General features: G+C 37.7%; 1 protein-coding gene across 1 annotated transcript in view; it reads right to left on the minus strand.

The window, feature by feature from the left end:
- Nucleotides 1-25,698, minus strand: part of LOC150080759 (N-acetylglucosamine-6-sulfatase-like) — a 97,923-nt gene that overhangs the window by 53,694 nt on the left and 18,531 nt on the right. Inside the window, exons 4-6 of the mRNA XM_090380811.1 lie at nucleotides 16,057-16,122; nucleotides 11,796-11,891; nucleotides 4,218-4,391 (exon numbers count right to left, since the gene is read on the minus strand). Coding sequence (XP_090236937.1) covers nucleotides 4,218-4,391; nucleotides 11,796-11,891; nucleotides 16,057-16,122 — 336 coding nt within the window. The remainder of the gene's footprint in view (nucleotides 1-4,217; nucleotides 4,392-11,795; nucleotides 11,892-16,056; nucleotides 16,123-25,698) is intronic.

Below are 25,698 nucleotides of genomic sequence, written 5' to 3' on the forward strand. Positions count from 1 at the left end.
GCAAATGTATCCCCAATTCACAAAGGGGGGATCAAAGGGTGACACGAGTAATTACAGACCAGTTAGTTTAACTTCTGTTCCGGGTAAAATAATGGAGTCACTGGTTAAAGATGCATTGCAGGATCATCTAGACAAGACTGCAGCAATAATTCAGACACAGCATGGGTTTGTTAAGGGAAAGTCTTGTCTGACAAATTTGATAGGACATTATGATGTGGTTACAAAGGAACTGGATGCGAAAAATAATTTTGATATCATATATTTGGATTTCAGGAAAGCTTTTGACACTGTTGCGCATGGAAGACTATTAAGGGTAAGTTGCTACAATGGATAAAAGGATGGTTAAGTGCTAGAAGACAGAGGGTGGTAATCAATGGGTGCTGCTCTTCTTGGACTAATGTTATTAGTGGAGTCCCACAGGGTTCGGTGTTAGGTCCACTGTTGTTTTGTATATTTATCAATGATATTGATGAAGGTATACCAGGCTTAATGTCAAAGTTTGCAGATGATACAAAGGTTGGCAGGGTTGTTAATGACAGTAATGGCAGTGTGCTACTGCAACAGGATCTAGATAATTTGGGCAGATGGGCTAAGAAGTGGCAACTGAAGTTTAACCTTGACAAATGCAAAGTACTACATATGGGTAGAAGTAACCCCAGAGAAACGTACCAACTGTGTGGTACTACACTTAAGGTGGTAGAAAATGAAAAAGACCTGGGAGTAATTGTGCAGGCAGATATGAAGTTTTCTGAGAAATGCAGATAGGCTGCCAGGGCAGGTCATGGGGTTTTGTCAATGATATATAGGAATTTTGCTAGCAGGGAAAAGGAGGTGATTATCCCTCTGTATAAGACAATGGTCAGGCCATGGCTTGAGTACTGCGTACAGGTCTGGAGGCCTCATTTTAGGAAGGATGTAAATTTACTTGAGCGTGTACAGAGAAGGGCAACAAGATTGGTGAGGGGAATGAAGGGATCCTCTTACCAAGAGAGGCTTAAGTTCTGCAAATTGCAGTGGCTGGAGACTAGGCACCTGTGCGGTGATCTGATTGAGGTATATAAGGCCTTGAATGGGTTGAGCACGCTGAATTCTGATGGGATCCTTCCACTTGTTCAGATTACAAATCTAAGGGGGCATAAATTCAAATTAAGAAAAGACAGATGTCGAATAGATGTGCGGAAATTTTCCTTTAGCCAGTGGGTGGTTAATTGCTGGAACAAACTTCCATCCATAAGCTCATACATTTGCTTTCTTGCATCACATGCCACTACTACTACTACTACTGTTGCCATTATTCCATCCATTGTCCTCATAATATCCATCATTACCTATAGTTTTTTTATCTTTAGTTCCTTTCCTGTATCCAATTACTTTCTCACTAGCCTCAATAACCCTATTTCTGGATAATCCAGTTCTTTTCCATATTTTCACTTTTAACCTTACCTCTAATTTTGATTTAATCTTCTGAAAAAAAAATTATTTATCCATATCCCTTAACCTTTTTACATCCGATTTTTTTATCTTTCTTCATTCTCTCAAACTTTACTCTTACGTTCATAATCACTGGGTTCTGATTCTTTATCAACATTATCCTATCAGTAATGCACTCAACTGTCCTTCTTTAGTCTTTTCCTTCTTTATTCAACACTATTCTCTCTTCTCCACTGAATATAAATGTATTAAATCTTGATTTCTAAAGGTCCCCCACTCCCTTTCCAACTAGTCTTACACAACCATCCTCCCATTCCATTTGGCTATCCTTAGTCTACTTCCTACTCTCTCTCTTCCTCTTCTTAGAAAAGTTCTAAGAAGCCACTGATAATCTGCTAGACATGACTACTGCCATTTTGCAAGTTCTGTGCAAACTAACTTGAAAGTTCTCTGCTATCATATACAAGGGAATTATAAACAGGTCATACAGTAGACTCTCGATTTTCCGTAATACATGGTAAAAAAAAAATCCCGGATAATCGATTTCCCGGTTAATTCAAAAATACAGAAATCCCCGACATATGTAAGAGATACGTTCCAGGACTTCTTACGTAAGTCGAGTTTTGTGTAACTCGTGAATGACTAATAACATATTGCTACTATATTATTATTGACAAATCTGAATTCAGCACGATACTTGTTAATGTTTGACCATTTTCATACATCCTTATTATTTCAATTTTCTGATCCAAATCGATTGCTTTCCTTTTGTTGGTAGATTTACTAGTACCGCTGTCACTTATTCTCTTAGTCGACACCATGATAACGGTCAAAATGAAATTTTCTGTAAAGAACTTCACAGGGTTAATGTGAAAACTTACTATTATCACCCCACGCAAGCTCACATTTTACTAAAGCACATTTCTGGAGGTCACTACCATAAAACAATAAAGCAAGTTGCACTTTCCGTGTTATTGGGCATTTCTGTTGGTGAATCTAATTATAAACAGGTAGTAAACTCAATCTTATTGCATTTGTGATAATACCAATAGCTGGAATTCTGTGTGTTTTTACATTATTATGGTGAAATGTGTGTCCCCTTCACTGAAATCTTCAGTCATATAAAAAAAACATAAATAAATTTTAAGAATCTTCTCTTCTTTCCTATATTTTTGGTTGTTACTTGTATCTCACTTGTGCAAATTGTGCATGCTGTGATCATCGTTATTGATTGCTTATTATTATTTTTTTTTGTTTGTTTTAAATTTTACAATACTAAAAAAAAAAAAAAAAATTGGGCGAAAAAAATTTACATAAGTCTGAAGTTGCGTAAGTCGGGGACTTACTCTATCGAAAAATGTTCAGCAACCTACATAAAAAGTATGGCGATAGATAAAAAACTAAAAAACTTACCATGTACTACTTGTGTGTCCAATACAATGCTTCCCTTTATTTTTTACAATGTCCATTTTAAATCGAATAGCTTCTCTTTATTTTTTACAATGTTGCATATGGTTTGGTCACCAATATTATAATGGTTCATCAAAGATTTAACAGATGCACTGTTTTCAAACTTTTGAATAATTTCAAGTTTTTGTTTAACTGAAAGCGCAACTCTTTGCTTTTACCCATCATTTTCACAATTTCTAGACAAAAAAAATATTTACTAAAAAAAATTTTGACATCCCTGACATAAATAACGAAACAAAATTTGTCTTTTTGCAGTGCAACGGAACATAAGAATCAATGAGACACACTCAAACAAACTAAACAATTTTTCTTTTTTTTTTTTTTTGAGTGGTGGGTGTGAAGTCAGTGGGGGTTGCAAGATAATAGGTACATTATCTCCCAATGACAACTTATAACACCGCTTCTTGTCACTTATTTACGACTTGCAAAACATCAGTTTATACCTATTCTAGTTATTACTTGAATTTTATGGTTTCTGGTTGATTTTTTTTTTTTTTTTTTAAATTTGGAATCTTGAATTGTCCCGGTTAATCCGATCCTGGTAAATCGAGAGTCTGCTGTAGTAACTTTCCATTACTTACTATGCTCTGGAAGAGAAGGCATACTGCCACTACCAAATTAAAACCAAAAAAGAATGACAAAGGAATCAATCTAAAAAGAGAAGAAAGAGTTCAGCTAGGCTGTTGTTTGTTTGGTTTTTTTTTTTTTTTTTAGGAGCATTAGCAACTAAGGCCATATTGCTTGGGGGATATGCGGTGGTCATTCCCTGACCTTTCCACATCCTCCGTATTTGGTGGACACGGGCTCGAACCCCGGTCTAATCAAGAAGCGTGTGCTATGCCCTGGTGCTCCTGCCCACCTGGCTACGGAGGAGCCTCAGCTAGGCACACTAGGTTTACTAGACTCATACTCACTAAGCAATTGGTATATTATGAGTAATGTACAGGGTCTCCTGAGGTAAACCTGTACAGTACCCATAACATACCAAAGTGCATAATCAAAAAGCATAAAAAAAACAAAAAAACTTATTTCACTAAAGGGCATTTCAAAAAACCACTAAGAAAAAAAAAAAAGTCAAATAACTATAAAGATACTAAGAGGTTATCAAAGGACATGTTTTCTCAGTAATAAAAATATAAAGAACAAAAATAAGCAGTAATTTAAAAATATGAGCATACACCTATGTAGTTTATATATCAAAGCATCAACATGCATTCAAGCACACACACACACACACACACACACACACACACACACACACACACACACACACACACACACACACAGAAATATATATATTCCCACTATTTCTTTACCTTTCCACCTGCAATGTTAAAGTTTGGAGTTCTTGGAGCTGAAGCATTGGCAAAATTATGAATATATGGTGGTGCTGGAGTAAATGGTGCATGTGGAGCAGGAGGGGCCAACATAATAAAAAATGGATTTTGCATCTGACTTTGGGAACTAATAAACTGCAAAGATTTCCTTGCCTACAGATATTTAAAAAAATAAAAAATAAGAGACTTTTACTGATGTAACCTTAAAAAAAACATAGTTATGTTAAAAAGAATATATAAATATGGATATGAAAATTTCATACAATGTCATTTAGTTTTAGCATTTCGGGATATTTACACAGACACAGAGAATTCAGCATTCTAGCCCTTAGCGTGTACATCATGTTAAGGCTAGAATGGCAGGAAAAAGCTATCAGAATATGCTACAATCCTATTCTAGTGTTGGGCAGGGAGGACAGTACACTATCAGCAAGTTTACAAGAGCATAACTGTTAGTAGTGTCCATGTAATAGGGGCAGCCAAGGGTTGATAGAGGTGATGACACAATCTACATTAATACATATGTACCTGTGCAGACTGGATCAAGGGTTTGTAAACAATGGCTAGTGATGGGAAAATTCCATGCTATAAACACAAAGACTGGGATAAGATCTTCCATGACTAGGATTAATTATTGTTCACTACACAGAAAAGAAATAATTAAAAAGCAGACCACTGTATAAAATTGAGGACCCCAATGCCAGTTGAGAGATGCCCATGTCAATCACTGTTATAAGCTGGGAGCCTAAGACAGTGAGTCCACAAAGGTCTATTGTACTCTATGAGCCACTTGTGTCTGAACATAGATATTCAATTGCAATGGTGTTATGAATGGTCACACTGGTTGTTGAACATTATGATGTGGTTTGGCAAATGCTGCTTCATAGCAATTACACAGACACACCAATAAACTTTGCTTTTGATTATTGTTCACATCACAGAAAAGGAGTTACCACCAACATATACAGGTATGGAGCAAAACAAGAAGAAATGAATCAAGAAATCAAATAGTTATCTGATGATTTTTCAACATGACACCACACCACACCAGTGAACTACTGTAGAATACAATAAAATTCGGATATATTTGGCCAACGTTCAACAAATTTTACTGTACTTTTTTCTTTTTTCTTTTTTTTGTGGTCTTCAATTTAATATGATAACAGTATGTTAGTGCGTAGCTGAGTAGTAAAGGCAAAGTACAAAGCAATAAGCATGTTTGAGTTGACTATGATTTGAACCCACATCACCATAAAAGATGAATGATAATATTCTCATAAAATGATTAGTTGTAATTCCCTCTAATGTATATGATCATGCCACATGTATAGAAACAACAGTTATATATTAAATTTTATTATTAATATAAATTGCAATTCTACCTGTATTTAAGTATACATAGTGATTTATAGCATGGGAAGAAGAAACAGTTTATTTGATGTTCTGAATGTGTATCATTGCAGCTTATAGAATGGATTGCAAAGTTCATTTTCATGGAAAATGAACTTTGTACAGATGTAACTGAGAGTTCTTCTCGGTTAAAGAGTTGATAAAAAGTGGAGGAAGATCATACATTTTCTTCAGGAAACTTAATCTAGCTTGTCAATCATTCCCAGTATGTAGTTAAATACCAATAAAGTGTGGCATCTGTGATCCCACTTTTTTGGATATTTGTGTTTCCAACTGTGTCATCCCAAACTGTGTCTGAGAAAAAAAAGTGCAGTGACTGTGGTAAGAAACAGAAAGAAACATCCTGCTCTTAAACTAAATTAAATATTTAAGTTAGTTAAATTAAATTAAATTATATTTAACTCTGACATTGGCTGAGCTGTTGTTGTTATTTGGTTTTTAGGAGCATTAGCAACTAAGGTCATATTGTTCCAGGGATATGCGGTGGTCATTTCCTGACCTTTCCGCATCCTCCGTATTTGGTGGTCACGGGCTCGAACCCTGGTCTAATCAAGAAGCGTGTGCTACGCACTGCTGCTCCTGCCCACCTGGCTATGGACGCACCCATTGGCTGAGCATTACATATACCTTGTACAGTAGTGGTGGTGATAGTTCTAAAAGATAAAGCTCAAATTTTGGAGAAGGTTAAAAGTTCAACTGTCATGCAAATAATAACGGTTAGATTCTGTGATGCAGAGGTAGAAAATCTTCTCATAATTTGGAGAGCAGACCAGTACCAGCAACATGAGTTTATCAGCTCTGTCTTTGTGAGGACCTTAAGAAACAACATCATCAGAGCTTTATGGATGAACTAGTAAGCGCTAGAAAAGACTAATTTGTCTTTTAAAGCAAGCACAAATTTTCTGCTCCATTAGATGAAATATTTCAGCAGTATTCATAGCATCCAGAAACACAAGATACTCTGGAGCATTGTTCAGAATTAACAATGCTTTAAATGCCACATATTTCCTTTAGCAATATTTTTTCATACTAGCACAAAGTGATCCTTCTCAAATATTGTGCCTGCAACCCAAGCTTCTGAATCAGACTTCTATATTACTGGGCAGTTCTTGCAACTCCCTGGAATTTTGAGAATGATAATAATCAGTGACAATAGCACCTAACAAAACAAAGGTGCTTTGAAGCCAGTAATTTCTTTTGCCTGTCACTTTAATATTGTGTCTGCACAATATTAAAGTGACAGGCAAAAGAAATTACTGGTTTCGAAGCTGTTTGTTTGTTTGTTATTTGGTTTTTAGAAGCATTAGTAACTAAGGCCATATTGCTCTGGTAATATGCGGTGGTCATTCCCTGACCTAAATGGCTATTCCTCAGATTGGGTTGATGTAAGAAGTGGGGTTCCCCAAGGATCAGTATTAGGACCACTGTTGTTTTTAATTTTCATAAACGACATTGATGAAGGGATAGAGGGCGTGATGTCTAAATTTGCAGATGATGTTAAAATTGGGAGAGTAGTTAATGATCACTGTCAAGCTGAGCTTCTTCAGAGAGACCTAGATAGACTTCAGGAATGGTCAGAAAAATGGCAGCTGTGCTTTAATCCAACAAAGTGTAAGGTATTACACCTGGGAAACAGTAATCCCAAAAAAGCTTATTTACTTGGTGGAGTTCAACTAAACCCAGTACTGGAGGAAAGGGACTTGGGTGTTACGATACGGTCAGACATGAAATTCTCTGAGCATTGTAAACAGGTTGCAAGGAAGGCCCATGGTGTCCTATCGATGATCTATCGAACTTTTGCAAGTAGAGATAGGGACGTGATAATCCCATTATATAAGGCTTATGTTAGACCACACTTGGAATACTGTGTTCAAGTATGGAGACCGCACCTAAAGAAAGACATCGAGCTTCTTGAAAGGGTGCAAAGAAGGGTAACTCGCCTGGTGAGATCGGCAAAAGGGCGTCCTTATGAAGAAAGACTTCGAATATGTGGGTTGCAGAGTTTGGAAACTAGACACCTTAGAGGAGATTTGATTGAGGTGTTTAAGGCTCTGAGAGGCATCAGTAAAATGAATGAGGACGAAATTTTCAAGATTATAAATGATGCTAGAACTAGGGGACATAAATTCAAGTTACGGGGGGAAATGTTTAGATTGGACTGCAGGAAGTTCTATTTTAGCCAGCGAGTTATAAATTACTGGAATAAGTTGCCTTCATGGGTGGTAGAGGCCGACAGTTTGGGGAAATTCAAAGGTCATCTGGATAGTACTTTCGGGTAAGGGAAGCGCATAGGATGATAGGTTTAATTTCCTTTTTATTTATTTTTTATTTTATTTTTTTTTATTTATTAATTATTATTATTTAGTTATTTATTTATTTTTTGTTTTTATCATTGTTTTGTTCGGATTTTTTTTTTTTGGCTGGTGCAGCATAAGCCATAGGCTTTCTTGCACCATGCGGCCGTTACTAATACTAATTCTAATACTAATACTTTCCACATCCTCCGTATTTGGTGGTCACAGGCTTGAACCTCGGTCTAATCAAGAAGCGTGTGTACGCACTGCTGGTCCTGCCCACCTGATTACAGAGGCACCTAGGCTTCAAAGCACCTTTGTTTTGTTAGGTGCTAATGTGACTGGTAAAAATGTATTATCATTCTCAAAATTCCAGGGAGTTGCAAGAACTGCCCAGTAATATTGAAGTCTGATTCAGAAGCTTGGGTTGCAGGCACAATATTTGAGAAGGATCACTTTGTGCTAGTATGAAAAAATATTGCTAAAGGAAATATGTGACATTTAAGGCATTGTTAATTCTGAACAATGCTCCAGAGTATCTTGTGTTATTGGATGCTACGAATACTGCTGAAATACTTCATCTAATGGAGCAGAAAAATGATTGCATCATTTAAAGCATATTATCGCAGGGAAACTTTTGCCTAAGCCATTAGAAGAATTTTGGCATCATTATATTATATATGTCATCATTATGTATTCCATGCTCATTCCCAAGGCTTTCCTAAGACATGCAAAAAGGTGACTGCAGTTCCTGTTGAGATGGGTAAGGATCTCAACTTGAAGTAATGAAGATGTCAGCTGAATTGGTGCTTTTCAACATTTAGAAGCTGAAATAGTACTTTGCAGCAGCATGAATCTAACTTTGAATATAGATCTTCAGTCATAAAACCTCATTATCTGTTATAGAAAAATCTACAGGAAGAAGAACTAAAATTTCCAAATACTTCGGGTAGCTTCTTCAAGCTGTCCAAAGAAGAATCACTAATAGAAGTCCCACACTTACATCCTAAAGTGTATTCACGTTTTGCCTGACCTCAATAATTTTAGGTCTATTTAAAATACAAAGAAAAAAATAAATGCAAGGTATAGGAAAATTAATAATCATTTTTGATTTTTATTTGCACCATATGGAGGTACAATACTTTACTGTACTATTATTGTACAGCATTTCTGAATTAATTTTTTACTGGACTCTACACTAGTTTAATTTGATGTGATTTTAAATCCACTGGACTAATGATACCTGTTATTATTGATGTTTATTATGGATAATAACTATAAATACATAATCAACTTGAATTTAAGTTGTTTGTTTGGAACTGATAAGTTTCAAAACATACAACATAGAGTACTATGTTTAAGAGTACTATTCCAAAAACACAGAGTACTATGTTTAAGATATAATGGGATTTAAATCGAGCCTATATTTAATACAATTTAGGGAAAAATATTTTGGGTTAGACAAGAATCTAACCTTAATTTATAACATTATTCCTATTGGAAAGTGAGCATTTATTCAATGTTTCATCATCTGATGCATAATAGAAAATTACACCATATTGAATAACTGAGGATAGTATGTGCATATGGGTAAACAAGTGAATGCTTCTCCAATTTCTACATGATTGGTCCTCTGATAAAGTGAATTATGAATCTCTGACATAAGAAACTATCAATAGAAGCTACATGACCTTCATCTCTAATTCTAAGCATCATTACTGCACAAATATTTTCTTACTGCTAATGAAAACTTCAGAATGTTTCTGAAATATTTCTGAGTCTCAGTGGGCTAAGGCAGTTTCTGTATGTGAAAGATTTGAAAAAAATACTGGGCTAATTTTTATCCCCCCATACACACACCTGCAGAAGGATCAAAGAATTAAAATAACTTCGGACTAAGTTGTTCCTTTAGTGGCATGATGCACAATAGCAATTTCTTGTTGGGAAACAATGTTAGGAACAAAAAATTTTATTCCAATATGTACAAGTTGCTGTTTTCTGAGCAGTAACTATAATTATTCCTAACGAAATACAGATTCTGACTTGACAGGGTAAAAAACTCCGATTTCTCAGAATTCAATTTGTTACTAGGAAACATTCTAACAGCAGGTTATATTCTTCTAGTGGATGTATGCTTATTCTGAGCTATATTGGATTTCCATAAGTGTGACAAAAAATTATAAATTGATTACAGAACTATTGGTCACAGAGGAATACAGTTTTTAGAATAAGTTAAGACTTTTTTTTTTTTTTTATGAAATAAAAAATAATCATAAATCTACACCAAAGAGGCATAGATTCGTGACAAATTCATAATTCTACCATTTTTCTTCAAGGGGATTCAAGTGTATGGTACTAGAATGTGTACTATTACAGGAAAATGTTATTCTGATCCTCTCTGACATTGTAGGAATTCGAGAGAGAGAGAGAGAGGGGGGGGGGACATTTGGATAACTATTTTTATGCAGGATTAGGTGAATGCAAGATTCCCCATGAAATGCTCCAAGCAACAGTTGGCCTGGCTGTGATGTACTTCCTGTTCATTTGTAGTAAGTGGCCAAAGTGATATACTAATTATATATACCCTGCATAGAGAGCCGTCATGAAACTGATTAAGTCAAAGATAAAAAAAAAAACTGCTGTTCTGAATAGAGGTTTGAAGTAAAAATTTACTTGTGCCTCAGAGTTCTCCAAGATACTCACTTTACAATACGAAGGTCACTTGTGTAATTTAACTTGAAAAGTTATTCACCATAATCAAAAAGTATTATAATGTTCATATAACTCATTTTCATCAAATATTCAATTTAATATATTATTCACCGTGACTACAATATATAGCATGTGAGCAATTAGAGTATAGAAAATAATACAAATACCATACACTTTTTAATTTTTTTTGGTGGTTTTAAAATTATATTGAAAATTTTCTACATAATCTACACAAAAATTCTAATAATTCATACACAAAAAAATTAAAAAGCTCTACTAGCAAGAGTTATGCCTTCTGCTTGGTATATAAAAATACAAGTAGCCCTCAATTTACATCGGGGTTAGGTTCCTAGGGGGAGTGGCACAAATGGAATTGGCGCAAATGGACCTACCACTTTGCATCGATTGTTTTATTTTATTAGCATTCTTCATAGTTGTAGTAATAGTCAATGGAGGCATATTCATAGCCATACACACATTAGGGAGGCTTTCACCAGATTCCATCCTCCGAATATTGCACTAAGATTTAATGAACTACTGTACTTTTACCAGACATGACATCTCTTTATTCTATTAAATTAAAAACTTTATAACACGATGGCAAAAACTGCACACGACTATCACTATTATTATTTAATTTATTAATAGCACAATTATAAAAAAATTTCAGCATAATAAATTTTCAACACATGTAAATAGCGTAAACAACAACCAACTGAATGCTTCACCGCATTGACCTTTACCACCCGCATCCATGAGTGGCTACTTTGAGGGCGGGAATCTTTCTCGTCTCTGATATGGATGAGCTAATTGCTGATTAGCTCAGATTGTCCTAAATCACATGAACAGTGCATGATACATAGAACAGTATGATGCCAATAAATTTTGTCTGATAATTTTAAACTTTCAATTTATAAAGAAATTGCAAAAGTAAATAAATAAAAATGCCGTTGTGGTCAGTGATCGGCACTATTGCGAATCAACACAAATCAGACCAGCGCAAAATGAGGACTACCTGCATACCAGGCAGAAGGAATTCTCTATGAATTTATCCACACAAAGATAAAATGAATAGGCTAAAATAAAAATTACATAACTAATATTAAAAACATATTTAAAAAATAAAAATTAATTTTCTTACAATAACATCGGTCAAATAATCCTCTCTATCATCACCATGATGTTCCGCACTTCCATTTACAGAGAGTGTGTAATTGTAATATTTCGAATTGCCAACCTGAATATAAAAGTTTTTCCATAAGCACTTAATTACAAATACACACTAATACACTAAAAACATGGCGCATATATTTAAGAGTACACAATATATATATTGAGGGTTTAGTGTCCAACAACGCTAACTACAAAATCACTTTGTAGTTGATGTTTCTGTAATTAACCAAAAAAAAGTCATTTGACATTTACTTGGTTTACCAGAAATGTACTTACAACCTAAGCTAACTTGTAAAGTACTAGAGCAGTGGTTTTTGACCTTTTTTTAACAACGGCACCCCTAAGTAATTTATTTTATTTTGCGGCACCCCTACTCAATTTTCTGCCTGTTAGATCTGATTCTCTCTCTCTCTCTCTCTCTCTCTCTGTCAAATAATTTTAAAAAATGTTATATGCTAGTTATTACAATAATATAACTATAAACAAAATTACAATTCATAATACAAATTATATATATAATAATTTTATTCTTTATGCTGTATAAAGGTACTAAATAAACATCAATTATAGATCACCACAAAATTAAAAAGATACCGTACACCTTTATATAATGAAATAAATATATAAATTTAAAATTTTATTTATTTATTGTTATTTGGGTTTTTTTTTTTTTTTTTTTTTTTTTTTTAGGAGCATTAGCAACTAAGGCCATATTGCTCCGGGGATGTGCGGTGGTCATTCCCTGACCTTTCCGCATTCTCCGTATTTGGTGGTGACGGGCTCGAACCCCGGTCTAATCAAGAAGCGTGTGCTACGCACTGTTGCTCCTTCCCACCTGGCTACGGAGGCGCTATAAATTTAAAAAAAATAAATAAATAAAAAAAATAATAATAAATTTAAGTAACTTAAACCCAAATGACGTGGCACCCCTATAATGGTGTTGTGGCACCCCGGTTGAAAACCAATGTACTAGAAAGATACAGTTCTATGACGCGATATGTATTGTTATTTGTATAAAGTAAAACTAAAGTAAAAAGTAAACAAAAAGAAAATGCAATTTTGTATTTAACACTACACCCTCGATATATGGTATAAGAATCAAGTTTCAAGATTAAGTTCATAAATAATGAATAATTGTCATCACAGCCAAAAGTTCACACAAGTATTTGTTAACAGGAAGTGTAATTTTTTTTTTTTTTTTTTTTTGTTAGTTGTTGGTGCATCGGCATCTGTGGCCATAATGCACCTCCCAAGGTTTTTGCAGTACTTTGATCCAAGCCCGAGGCGGGATTCGAACCCACGACCTTTGGGTTGCCAGGCAGGTACTTTACCCACCCGGCTAGCCCAGTTGGCAGGAAGTGTAATGTGACATAAAACAGACTATAGTTTAACTATAGTTTTACACCTCTCACTCTATGCTGAGAGAAGTTAATATAAACCAGAGTCATCATGTTAGTCTTTTATAGTTTTTGTACTTTACACTGGTAAAACTGCTATATGAAATGCTTAAACAAATGCAAATCAAACCAAATCACAAACAAGAACTTCTGAAGGGTATTCTCATTTCTAAAACAACAATGTTACAGACAATTTTTTTATGAGAAGATTTTTATTTGCAAGATAATAAAACATTCTAAAGATGTTTTGTTATTTCTATTTTTAATAAAATTCAGCAACTTGCAAATTTTGGCCTGGTCGTGCTCCAATGCACTTTGGTTCTTCAAAAAATTTTTAAGGAACAATATGAAGGGGGAGTTAAATTTGACTAGAATTTTTATCGATAAATCACCTTACCTGTTTCATGTTACACAGTAATTCTGACAACCCCCCCCTCACATATTTGTTCTATTTACAGGAGAGTAGTAGTATCTCTGCATCACAGAATTCTTTAGGATAGGTCTGCAGAAACTGAAAACCACATTCCTGCACTACTGCATTGCAATCCAACTCTGTACTACAAAAAAAAAGGTCTTTTAACAGTCCAAAGAAGTAAAATCTGAAGATGTTTGAACTGCAGGGGTATGGTCCAAGATCTCCCAACACAGTGTGTTATGTTGTGATGGTCTTATTAGTTGAGCATTGTCTTGAAGAAGGATGATTACCTTCATGAACTTTTATAAGATGCTTTTCTCACAATGCTGCCTTCAATTTCATTATCATGTGATATTAAGTATCAGGAGAATACTGTGCATTTCTTGTGACATCGTGCCTCAAAACATCTACACAAATTAACCCATCAGAATTCCAAATGACCATATTTAAATTGTTTTAGCAATGGAGAGTTTGTATGATATTATACCATGCCTATCTGGCACAATATCACACAAACAATAACTGTTTACTCTCAGGTCATTTTTAAACAGTTTTCATTCTCAGTTTCTCATTTGTAAACAATTAAAAACAGTTGGTTTTTAAACAATTAAAAAGAGGTGTAAAACTGAGAAATTCAGTTTGTAAAATATCTATAAAATATCCATGTTGTTCTAAGAAGGTAAGGTAAGGTATAAGCTTGTATTCTATATAAGCAAAGGATACAAACAACACACACACACATGCACGCATGCATGCACACACTTGTATGTTGAAAAGATTTCAATACAGTATTGAAGGATTAGACATTCAGTTGCTACTCATGAGCAGCAACAATATCTATTTTCCATTTCTTAATTTCCAATTGAAATTAATTTGAGGAATAAACTGTTCAAGCAGTCACTTCAGTGCAAGCCACATACCATATCAATGAACTACATGTGATTTAAGCCCCAATTTGGCCATTCTTGGTTAACATAAAATGCACAAAATTAAAGAAAAAATTAAAAAATGATAAAATAGCACCTCACTATAACTATGATAGCTCCTTAAAAAAAAGTCTTGTATTTCATCATCATCATCCCATGTTGATGATGAATAATACTTTCACATACATAATCTCATTAATTTTGGATTATGATAGATAATTCAATACCCTCCAAAACAAATCCTGATACCACTGTTTTCATAGTATACTGAACCTTCCCAGATAAACAAATGCCTCAGACTAGTATACAAGGAAGGCATAATGAGCCATACCCTAGTGAGAATGACAGCAGAGCTGACTGATTTTGAGAGGGGTATTATTGTTGGATATCAAATTGCTGCCTTGTCAATGCATTCAATTACTAAGATCCTATACCAGCCAAAATCAACAGCTTGTGATGTTATTATCATGAAATAGAAGCATGATAATACCACCAACACCCAGCAACCCACAGCAATACTGCAGAGCTCCCTTCATATGACCAGAGGGTACTTGGAAGGATAGTACAACAATCTCATTGGACATCACTACCAAATATCAACCAGCAGTTTAAGGCATCAACAGGAATTGATGTCTGCATGAGCACATTACATATGGACTTCCACAGTCTCAGTTTTCATGGGTGTGCATTGGCACATAATCATTTCAGATCAGAAAATCACTAACTGCAATCAGCAGTCTCACCTTGCATGGTGCAACAAATGCCATAATTGGTCCATAAAGCAATGGAAAGTGGTTTTATGGAGTGATGAAACTTGCTATATCCTATTCCAATCAGATTGGTTGTGTGGAGAACCATGAATGAGAACAATGGGAACCTTAATATTTTGGTCAATTCTGTGCTCCCTATGATGTGACAGTTCTTTAGTAGAGACCCATATTTGTTTCAACAGGATAGTGCCCCATGCTAAACCATTGGTACTGTTTGGAAATGGTTCATAAACACAAATGTGTACAAAAGTTTGAATGGTCAGCACAGAGTTGCAAATTGAATACTATGGAACACTTATGAGATGAACTGGAACAACGGATGAGGACCAACACATCCCATATTGTTAGCTCAACTAGTCATTATTCTGCAGGAAGAAGAGAAGAGTATATCCATTGCAGTCAACTATTCACTGCTGGAAAGCATACCCAGGAGGACATCATGTCATAGTGGCCAAAGGAAAACTGGCATGCTCTTGAAGTGAGTGACAGTGACATCAATGTGAAACCAAAATATATCCAGATACTTTCTGGATGGTATTGTATATACAAAATATATAACAATAATTCAGTTTTTAAATCTTAACTCAAGACCTGTATTACAAAGCCTAATGCTGCAGCAACACAATGAAAATTTCAAAAGAAGGTACCTTCCTAATAATATTTTTATTAGAGATAAAAATAAAATTTCTTATAACAAAACAAATGATATATCATTACATACCAAAGCATTCCAATGATCCCATCCAGGTGGAATATGTTTTGTACCTCCTACATCAGCAAACCCATACTGAAATATAGCAAAGTGATAACTAAAACACTAAATAAAAGTAACTATTGAAATAGGTATAAATATTTAAGATTACTAAGTAGTAAAGACAACATGGATATTTCCCCATATAATAAATTTTGATAAGCCATATAAAATACGGGTGCTCCCCGAATAATCCTCGACTTACGTAAATTCAATTTTACGTAAGTTTTGCCAGCCAGTGCAAACTGAAAAAATATGGAAATATATTATGCATCCTATAGGAATAAATGGAGGTATTGTGAAAATATCGTAATGTGAACCCAATAACACATTGGGTTTTTTTTTTTTTTTTTTTGGTTTTTTTTTTGGTAATTCGTTACACGACCTCAGAAGTTGAAAATTTCGCTATAAAGCTAAAGCTATTTAACTCTCTAAAAGGTCATTTTTATAAGGGAAACTGTATCAGTTTTATATAAATTTATGTCAAAATAAGAAAAACACAAAAATCAATTTTAACTAAAGGATGCAAAAACAAAACATGGAGCCAACACATTTACAAATGTTACTATTGGTTGAGAGGAAGGGCTATGCGGTCTGGCCGAAATGCACTACATTTTCATCATTATCATAATGTTCCGTTATAAGAATCAATTTTGAACACCTTTGTGATATTTTTCTAAAGCACATTTCTGGAGGTCACGACCATAAAACAATAAAAACAATTTGCACTTTCCAGTTTATTGGGCTTTTCTGTTAGTGAATTTTATTATAAACAGGTAGTAAACTCAATCTTATTGCATTTGCGATAATAACAATAGCTGGAATTGTGTGGGTTTTTATGTTATTATGGTGAAATGTGTTTCCCCTTCACTGAAATCTTCAATCACATGAAAAACATAAATAAACTTTCAGAATCTTCTTTTCATTCCTATTTGAAATTTACTCATTAAAATGATGAAGGGAAGGCAACCAATGGAAAGTGCAAGTCGTGGCAGTGCTAGAAAATGAAACAAAACTGATTTAGAAATGAAGATGAATATGATTAAGAAGTAAGAAGCAGGACAAAGTTTGTCATCTACTACATGGGAATTAGGTCTTGCTGCTTCAACAGTAAATACTATTTTAAAGGATAGTGCAAGTATAAAACAACACATTAAAGGATCAACGCATTTAAGATCAACAGTGATCACAAAACAGCGTTCAGGTGCTATGTCGAAGATGGAAAAACTATTAATAACATGGACGGAAAATCAGATTCAGAAGCGAGTGCCCCTGAGTCTAACAGCCATTTAAGCACAAGCGAGAAGTATTTAGGAAGATATTAAGGATAAGTATGGCTAACCCCAAGCCAAGTTCGTGGCAAGCAACAGGTTGTTTAATAGGTTGAAGCATCGTGCTGGTTTCCACAACATTAAAGTAAAATTTTTGTAATTGCACACTTTTGTAATTTTTTACACCTTTGAAATTTTTCCTGTCCATGAGATAAAAAAATTGAATAAATAATTCTATTTACATGTCCATTGAACATTTGTTTTTTGCTTCAATCAAATTCAGTGTGCCTAGTTGTGAGTGCTGCATAAGCCTTTAGGAAAATTCCCAATTACATAAAATTCGACTTACGTAGAGTTCTGCGGACGCAACTCTTACATAAGTTGGGGAGTGGCTGTATGCCTTGGCCCAGAGGCCTAAAACCTTTTTTTGGCTGGGAGCCAAAAAGATAAAATACTGTTATGGGTTCTTGTGGAGAACCAGCACAGTTCCTTATCCTTAATTATGCATTTTTCAAAATAGAATTTAATTTTTATTAACAATGTTTATATTTACATTTAATTTTTTTTTTACATTCGATAATTAAATACAAGAATTTATCAATTATTACATGACACTAATAAAATTCTTATGTAGTTATAATAATATCGTTAAACATCGAAGATAGGTAAAACATAATAAAAAAGCAACATAAAAATCAGAGTGAAACTATAATTTGCAACACACTACTTTCAAATTTTTTTTCTATTTTTTTCTTAGGAGGCGTAACACTTTTAACTGTTTGCACAGCCATGAGCCATGTATTGAACACCCATGCCTTGAACAAGTTAGTTTAAACATGCCTAGGCACCTCCATAGCCACGTGGGCAGGAGCAGCAGTGCGTAGCACACGCTCCTTGATTAGACTGGGATTCGAGCTAGTGACGACCAAATATGAAGGATGTGGAAAGGTCAGGGAATGACCACTGCATATTCCCAGAGCAATATGGCCTTAGTTGCTAATGCTCCTAAACACCAAATAACAAACAAACAAACGATGCGGAGAGGTGGGGGAATGACCACCGCATATCCCCAGAGCAATATGGCCTTAGTTGCTAATGTTCCTAAAAACCAAATAACAACATTAAACATGCTAATTTAAACAAGTTACTTAATGTATATACAAACTTGATGTATAAAGCTTTGAATGGTTTGAGCATGCTCAATGCTGATGGGATTCTTCCTCTTGCTCAGAATAGCATTAGCATTAGTAGAGGCATACGATCCAAGAAAGCAAGCTTATGCAGCACCAGCCAAAAAAAAATCCTCCCATTTCATCCCTCCATTCATTCCAAATGCCTGTCCAGCTCAGCCTTAAATTTATTTAGGCTATCAACTTCCACAACAAAAGATGGAAGTCTGTTCCACCAATCAACTACCCACTGGCTAAAGGAAAATTTCCGCACATCTATTCTACAACTATCTTTCCTCAATTTGAAACTGTGCCCCCTCAGGTTCTTAGTCTGAGCAAGATGAAGAATCCTATCAGCATTCAGCCTACTCAACCCATTCAAGGCCTTATACACCTCAATCAGAATCAACTTGCAAGTGCCTCCTCTCCAGGTGCTGCAATTTACAGAACTCAAGCCTTTCTTGATAAGAGCACCCCTTTGTTCCCCTCACCAATCTTGTTGCCCTTCTTTGTACTCGTTCTAGCAACTCTACATCCTTCCTAAAATGAGGCCTCCAGACCTGTACACAGTACTCTAAGTGAGACCTGACCATTGCCTTGTATAATATTCCACGTTTAATGTTCCATGTGCAACAGTACAATTATCACCCCCCCTGTCCCTGCTAATAAAATTCCTATATATCATTGATAAGGCTTTATGACCTGCACTGCTCAGCAAACTTCATATTTGGCTGCACAATTACCACCAGGCTTTTTCACTTTCCACTTCCCTGAGTGTAGTAACATCCAGTTGGTATGTTTCTCTTCGGTTATTGCTACCCATATGCAGTACTTTGCATTTGTCAATGTTAAACTCCAGTTGCCACTTCTCAGCCCATTTTCCCAACTTATCTAGATCCAGTTGGAGTAGCTTACTGTCGTTAACAACCCTGCCAACCTTTGTATCATCTGCAAATTTGGACATTAAACCTGATATACCTTCATCAATATCATTGATAAATATACAAAAAAATAATGGGCCCAACACTGAACCCTGGGAAACTCCACTAATAACATTTGTCCACGAAGAGCAGTGTCCATTGATTACCACTCTCTGTTGTCTCCCACTCAACCATCCCTTTATCCATTGTAGCAGCTTACCCTTGATGCCATACCTCTCCAATTTGTACAGCAGTCTTCCATGTGCAACAGTATCAAAAGCTTTCCTGAAATCCAAGTACAGTCGGTCCTCGTATAACACGTGTTTACATTACACGAATTCAATCATACACGATTTATAAATAGGGGAACGATATCTTATATAACACGAACCGAATTCGCTTATGCACGATTCGCCTTTGTGTTTACAAGAAATGGCAGTCGAACGCAGAATCACCCCAACCGAACGAAACACGATAGGAATGAAGAAGATTCTGAAAATGTACTTATGTGTTCTATATCAGTGAAGGGGAAACACATTTCACCATAATAACGTAAAAACCAACACAATTCCAGCTATCGATATAATTGCAAATGCAATTAGATGGAGTTTACTACCAGTTTATAACAGATTCCACTAGCAGAAACGAAACTGGAAATTGTGACAAATGGGCCTGGAGTACTGGGGTCCATAGTTTAACAGATATTTATTTAAAGTATACCCAGTAAAATAAAATAAAATAAAATATTTCCAGAAGCTTTCGGAACTCGTGTCCCTTTCTCAACTGACAGAATTTTTAAATACATTACAAGCAAACTGTGGCACGTTACTCATTCGTCATTGTTGTAGCACGGACGTGTGCTGCCTTGCGCCAGTGATCATCCATCAATAAAACGGTTGTCTCCAGGATTGGATGTATACGCATGCCTTTCTGGCGATTTAATGCCTTAGGGTTGTTCATTATGTTTAGTGACTCTAGCCATAGGCGGTGGCGAAAGTGTCGCGCGTGGTCCACTATCTCAAAGTCGCGCTTGGGGTCAAGATCGTGGTTGGTAGCCCAAAAATGTTCTGCAAGCGCGGACTGGTCAGTTTCGGCAAGCCGGATTGCTCTGTCGTGTTCCGTGAGGCGATCCTGGAGACGTCTCGATGTCTCACCTACGTAGCAACTGTTACAGGCCCTACAGGTGATACGGTACACTACATTGCTGCGTAAGACAGGTGTGACAGGGGTCTTCACACTGGAGACAAGTGAACGTAGGTTCCTACCTGGTAATTGTACACATTTTATGTTGTAACTTCTCAGGATCTTCGAGATACGTCCTGACACTCCTGGATAGTACGGAATGTAGGCGGATGATATGCCGACTTGCTTCGGAGGTCTTGGGTTGGAAGTAAGCTCTTGTGCCTGTAACAAGCATCTGTTTAGTACATGGGATGGATAACCGCATCTGGTTAAGTCCGCCTTCACACGGGAGATCTCGTTACGTCTAATTGTGTCGGTGCTGGAATGGCTCCAGGCCCTGGAGAACAGGGTGCGGGCAGTGCTATTGAGATGGCTTGGAGCGTGGCCGGACCCGTAGTTGGTGAATTGACCGCACCACATGGGTTTGCGGTATACTGAGGTCTCTAGATGTGGGCCTACGCGATGCACTAGCACGTCCAGAAACGGGAGCGAACCGTCCACCTCTGATTCTACGGTAAACTTGATGAAATTGGATAGAGAGTTGAGGTATTCTAGTAGTACCGTTTCAGAACCACGTGGTATTATGGTAAAAATATCGTCGACATATCTACACCACGTTGTAATAGGTGTAGGTGGGTTCTGGTGTATCTGCTTCTCCAGATCTTCCATGGCGATGTTAGCTACTACGGAACTGACAGGGGCACCCATAGCAGTGCCATGTACTTGTTTGTAGAGTGAGTCTTCAAAGGTGAAGATGCTGCTAGAGAGGCATAGGTTGAGGGCGGTACAGATGTCATCAGTGGATAGTGACGTCCTGGATTGGAGGCTTAAGTCGCTCTCAAGGAGCCTTCTGGCGCAGTGCACGGCCTGTTGGACGGGAATCGAGGTGAATAAAGAAACCACGTCAAATGATGCCATGACAGAGTTATCAGGGATTGAAATGTCCTTAATGGTGTTAATGAATTCACTGCTGTTTTTAACGGTGTGAGATGTATTACCTATAAGAGGCGAGAGGAGGCTCGCGATGTGTTTGGACAGTTCATACGTTGGGGCACTGCAGCAAGACACTATAGGTCTGAGAGGAATACCCGGTTTATGGATCTTTGGTAATCCGTAGAATTGTGGTAGTTGACAGCCAGTACCACGCAGAAGATGGTGAGTCGCGGTCGGGATCTTCTTATCTTTAAGCCATGCGTGGACAAGTTTATTAACATTTGCTTCCAGACGTTTCAAGACTTTAACGGGAGGATCAGGTAGAGGTTCATATACGTTAGGATCGAGTAATAGGGCCAAGGCTTTCTCTCGGTAGGCTGATCGGTCCAGCACAACAGTCCGGCGCCCTTTATCCGCAGGAAGTACAACGATGGAGTTGTCTTTTCTTATAGATGACAGGGCGGCACGTTGGCGGTGGTTGAGGTTTGAGCACGTTTTTCGAGTGTTGCGGAGGACTGCGGCAGTCTTGAATCGGATCTCGTTGGCAGTTTCTTCGGGAAGGTTGGTAATACTGGCTTCTATGCCCATAGCGAGCTGTGTGATGGGAGGTTTCGATGGTATAACGGCGAATTTCATACCGTTTGATAAAACACTCAGCTGCTCGTTGGACAGTTGTTTGTTACTTAGATTCAAGACGAAAGAAGTCGTGTCGTCTGAACGAGTGTTCGTCTTTAAGGAGTTAGTTTCTATGCTCAAGTTTATGAACTTGCGCTGTTGGCGTAAACGGTAGGTATCCGAGGTCTGACTAGCCCGATGGCAGATGGTATGTATAAGGTTTGTAAATACAATAGGCGAGACCTTACCTTGTATATGTTGTAACAGTCTGGACTTGTTGTAGTCAGCGTTCCTGATTTCATGGTGGAGATGGGATATCCATAAATTTAACGTGCGCAGGCTGAAGTTAAAGCAGGCACGATCCATATGAGAGTTGTGGAACGGGGCTTTGTATCGGAACCCTTTAGGTATAATTCGATTGCTTTTGCATCTGTGGGCGAAGCGTAAATGTTGCCTGTAGCGAGCTATTGAGAGGAAGCATTTTTGCAACTGTGCACAATCGTTGTAGGTATTATGGCCATAAAGTGATCGAATAGTGACAAATGGGCCTGGAGTACTGGGGTCCATAGTTTAACAGATATTTATTTAAAGTATACCCAGTAAAATAAAATAAAATAAAATATTTCCAGAAGCTTTCGGAACTCGTGTCCCTTTCTCAACTGACAGAATTTTTAAATACATTACAAGCAAACTGTGGCACGTTACTCATTCGTCATTGTTGTAGCACGGACGTGTGCTGCCTTGCGCCAGTGATCATCCATCAATAAAACGGTTGTCTCCAGGATTGGATGTATACGCATGCCTTTCTGGCGATTTAATGCCTTAGGGTTGTTCATTATGTTTAGTGACTCTAGCCATAGGCGGTGGCGAAAGTGTCGCGCGTGGTCCACTATCTCAAAGTCGCGCTTGGGGTCAAGAAGTTTATGAACTTGCGCCAACAGCGCAAGTTCATAAACTTGAGCATAGAAACTAACTCCTTAAAGACGAACACTCGTTCAGACGACACGACTTCTTTCGTCTTGAATCTAAGTAACAAACAACTGTCCAACGAGCAGCTGAGTGTTTTATCAAACGGTATGAAATTCGCCGTTATACCATCGAAACCTCCCATCACGCAGCTCGCTATGGGCATAGAAGCCAGTATTACCAACCTTCCCGAAGAAACTGCCAACGAGATCCGATTCAAGACTGCCGCAGTCCTCCGCAACACTCGAAAAACGTGCTCAAACCTCAACCACCGCCAACGTGCCGCCCTGTCATCTATAAGAAAAGACAACTCCATCGTTGTACTTCCTGCGGATAAAGGGCGCCGGACTGTTGTGCTGGACCGATCAGCCTACCGAGAGAAAGCCTTGGCCCTATTACTCGATCCTAACGTATATGAACCTCTACCTGATCCTCCCGTTAAAGTCTTGAAACGTCTGGAAGCAAATGTTAATAAACTTGTCCACGCATGGCTTAAAGATAAGAAGATCCCGACCGCGACTCACCATCTTCTGCGTGGTACTGGCTGTCAACTACCACAATTCTACGGATTACCAAAGATCCATAAACCGGGTATTCCTCTCAGACCTATAGTGTCTTGCTGCAGTGCCCCAACGTATGAACTGTCCAAACACATCGCGAGCCTCCTCTCGCCTCTTATAGGTAATACATCTCACACCGTTAAAAACAGCAGTGAATTCATTAACACCATTAAGGACATTTCAATCCCTGATAACTCTGTCATGGCATCATTTGACGTGGTTTCTTTATTCACCTCGATTCCCGTCCAACAGGCCGTGCACTGCGCCAGAAGGCTCCTTGAGAGCGACTTAAGCCTCCAATCCAGGACGTCACTATCCACTGATGACATCTGTACCGCCCTCAACCTATGCCTCTCTAGCAGCATCTTCACCTTTGAAGACTCACTCTACAAACAAGTACATGGCACTGCTATGGGTGCCCCTGTCAGTTCCGTAGTAGCTAACATCGCCATGGAAGATCTGGAGAAGCAGATACACCAGAACCCACCTACACCTATTACAACGTGGTGTAGATATGTCGACGATATTTTTACCATAATACCACGTGGTTCTGAAACGGTACTACTAGAATACCTCAACTCTCTATCCAATTTCATCAAGTTTACCGTAGAATCAGAGGTGGACGGTTCGCTCCCGTTTCTGGACGTGCTAGTGCATCGCGTAGGCCCACATCTAGAGACCTCAGTATACCGCAAACCCATGTGGTGCGGTCAATTCACCAACTACGGGTCCGGCCACGCTCCAAGCCATCTCAATAGCACTGCCCGCACCCTGTTCTCCAGGGCCTGGAGCCATTCCAGCACCGACACAATTAGACGTAACGAGATCTCCCGTGTGAAGGCGGACTTAACCAGATGCGGTTATCCATCCCATGTACTAAACAGATGCTTGTTACAGGCACAAGAGCTTACTTCCAACCCAAGACCTCCGAAGCAAGTCGGCATATCATCCGCCTACATTCCGTACTATCCAGGAGTGTCAGGACGTATCTCGAAGATCCTGAGAAGTTACAACATAAAATGTGTACAATTACCAGGTAGGAACCTACGTTCACTTGTCTCCAGTGTGAAGACCCCTGTCACACCTGTCTTACGCAGCAATGTAGTGTACCGTATCACCTGTAGGGCCTGTAACAGTTGCTACGTAGGTGAGACATCGAGACGTCTCCAGGATCGCCTCACGGAACACGACAGAGCAATCCGGCTTGCCGAAACTGACCAGTCCGCGCTTGCAGAACATTTTTGGGCTACCAACCACGATCTTGACCCCAAGCGCGACTTTGAGATAGTGGACCACGCGCGACACTTTCGCCACCGCCTATGGCTAGAGTCACTAAACATAATGAACAACCCTAAGGCATTAAATCGCCAGAAAGGCATGCGTATACATCCAATCCTGGAGACAACCGTTTTATTGATGGATGATCACTGGCGCAAGGCAGCACACGTCCGTGCTACAACAATGACGAATGAGTAACGTGCCACAGTTTGCTTGTAATGTATTTAAAAATTCTGTCAGTTGAGAAAGGGACACGAGTTCCGAAAGCTTCTGGAAATATTTTATTTTATTTTATTTTACTGGGTATACTTTAAATAAATATCTGTTAAACTATGGACCCCAGTACTCCAGGCCCATTTGTCACTATTCGATCACTTTATGGCCATAATACCTACAACGATTGTGCACAGTTGCAAAAATGCTTCCTCTCAATAGCTCGCTACAGGCAACATTTACGCTTCGCCCACAGATGCAAAAGCAATCGAATTATACCTAAAGGGTTCCGATACAAAGCCCCGTTCCACAACTCTCATATGGATCGTGCCTGCTTTAACTTCAGCCTGCGCACGTTAAATTTATGGATATCCCATCTCCACCATGAAATCAGGAACGCTGACTACAACAAGTCCAGACTGTTACAACATATACAAGGTAAGGTCTCGCCTATTGTATTTACAAACCTTATACATACCATCTGCCATCGGGCTAGTCAGACCTC

The sequence above is a fragment of the Mastigoproctus giganteus genome, chromosome 9 (assembly GCF_048544385.1).
Source record: "Mastigoproctus giganteus isolate SK-2022 chromosome 9, ASM4854438v1, whole genome shotgun sequence".
Taxonomy (NCBI): domain Eukaryota; kingdom Metazoa; phylum Arthropoda; class Arachnida; order Uropygi; family Thelyphonidae; genus Mastigoproctus; species Mastigoproctus giganteus.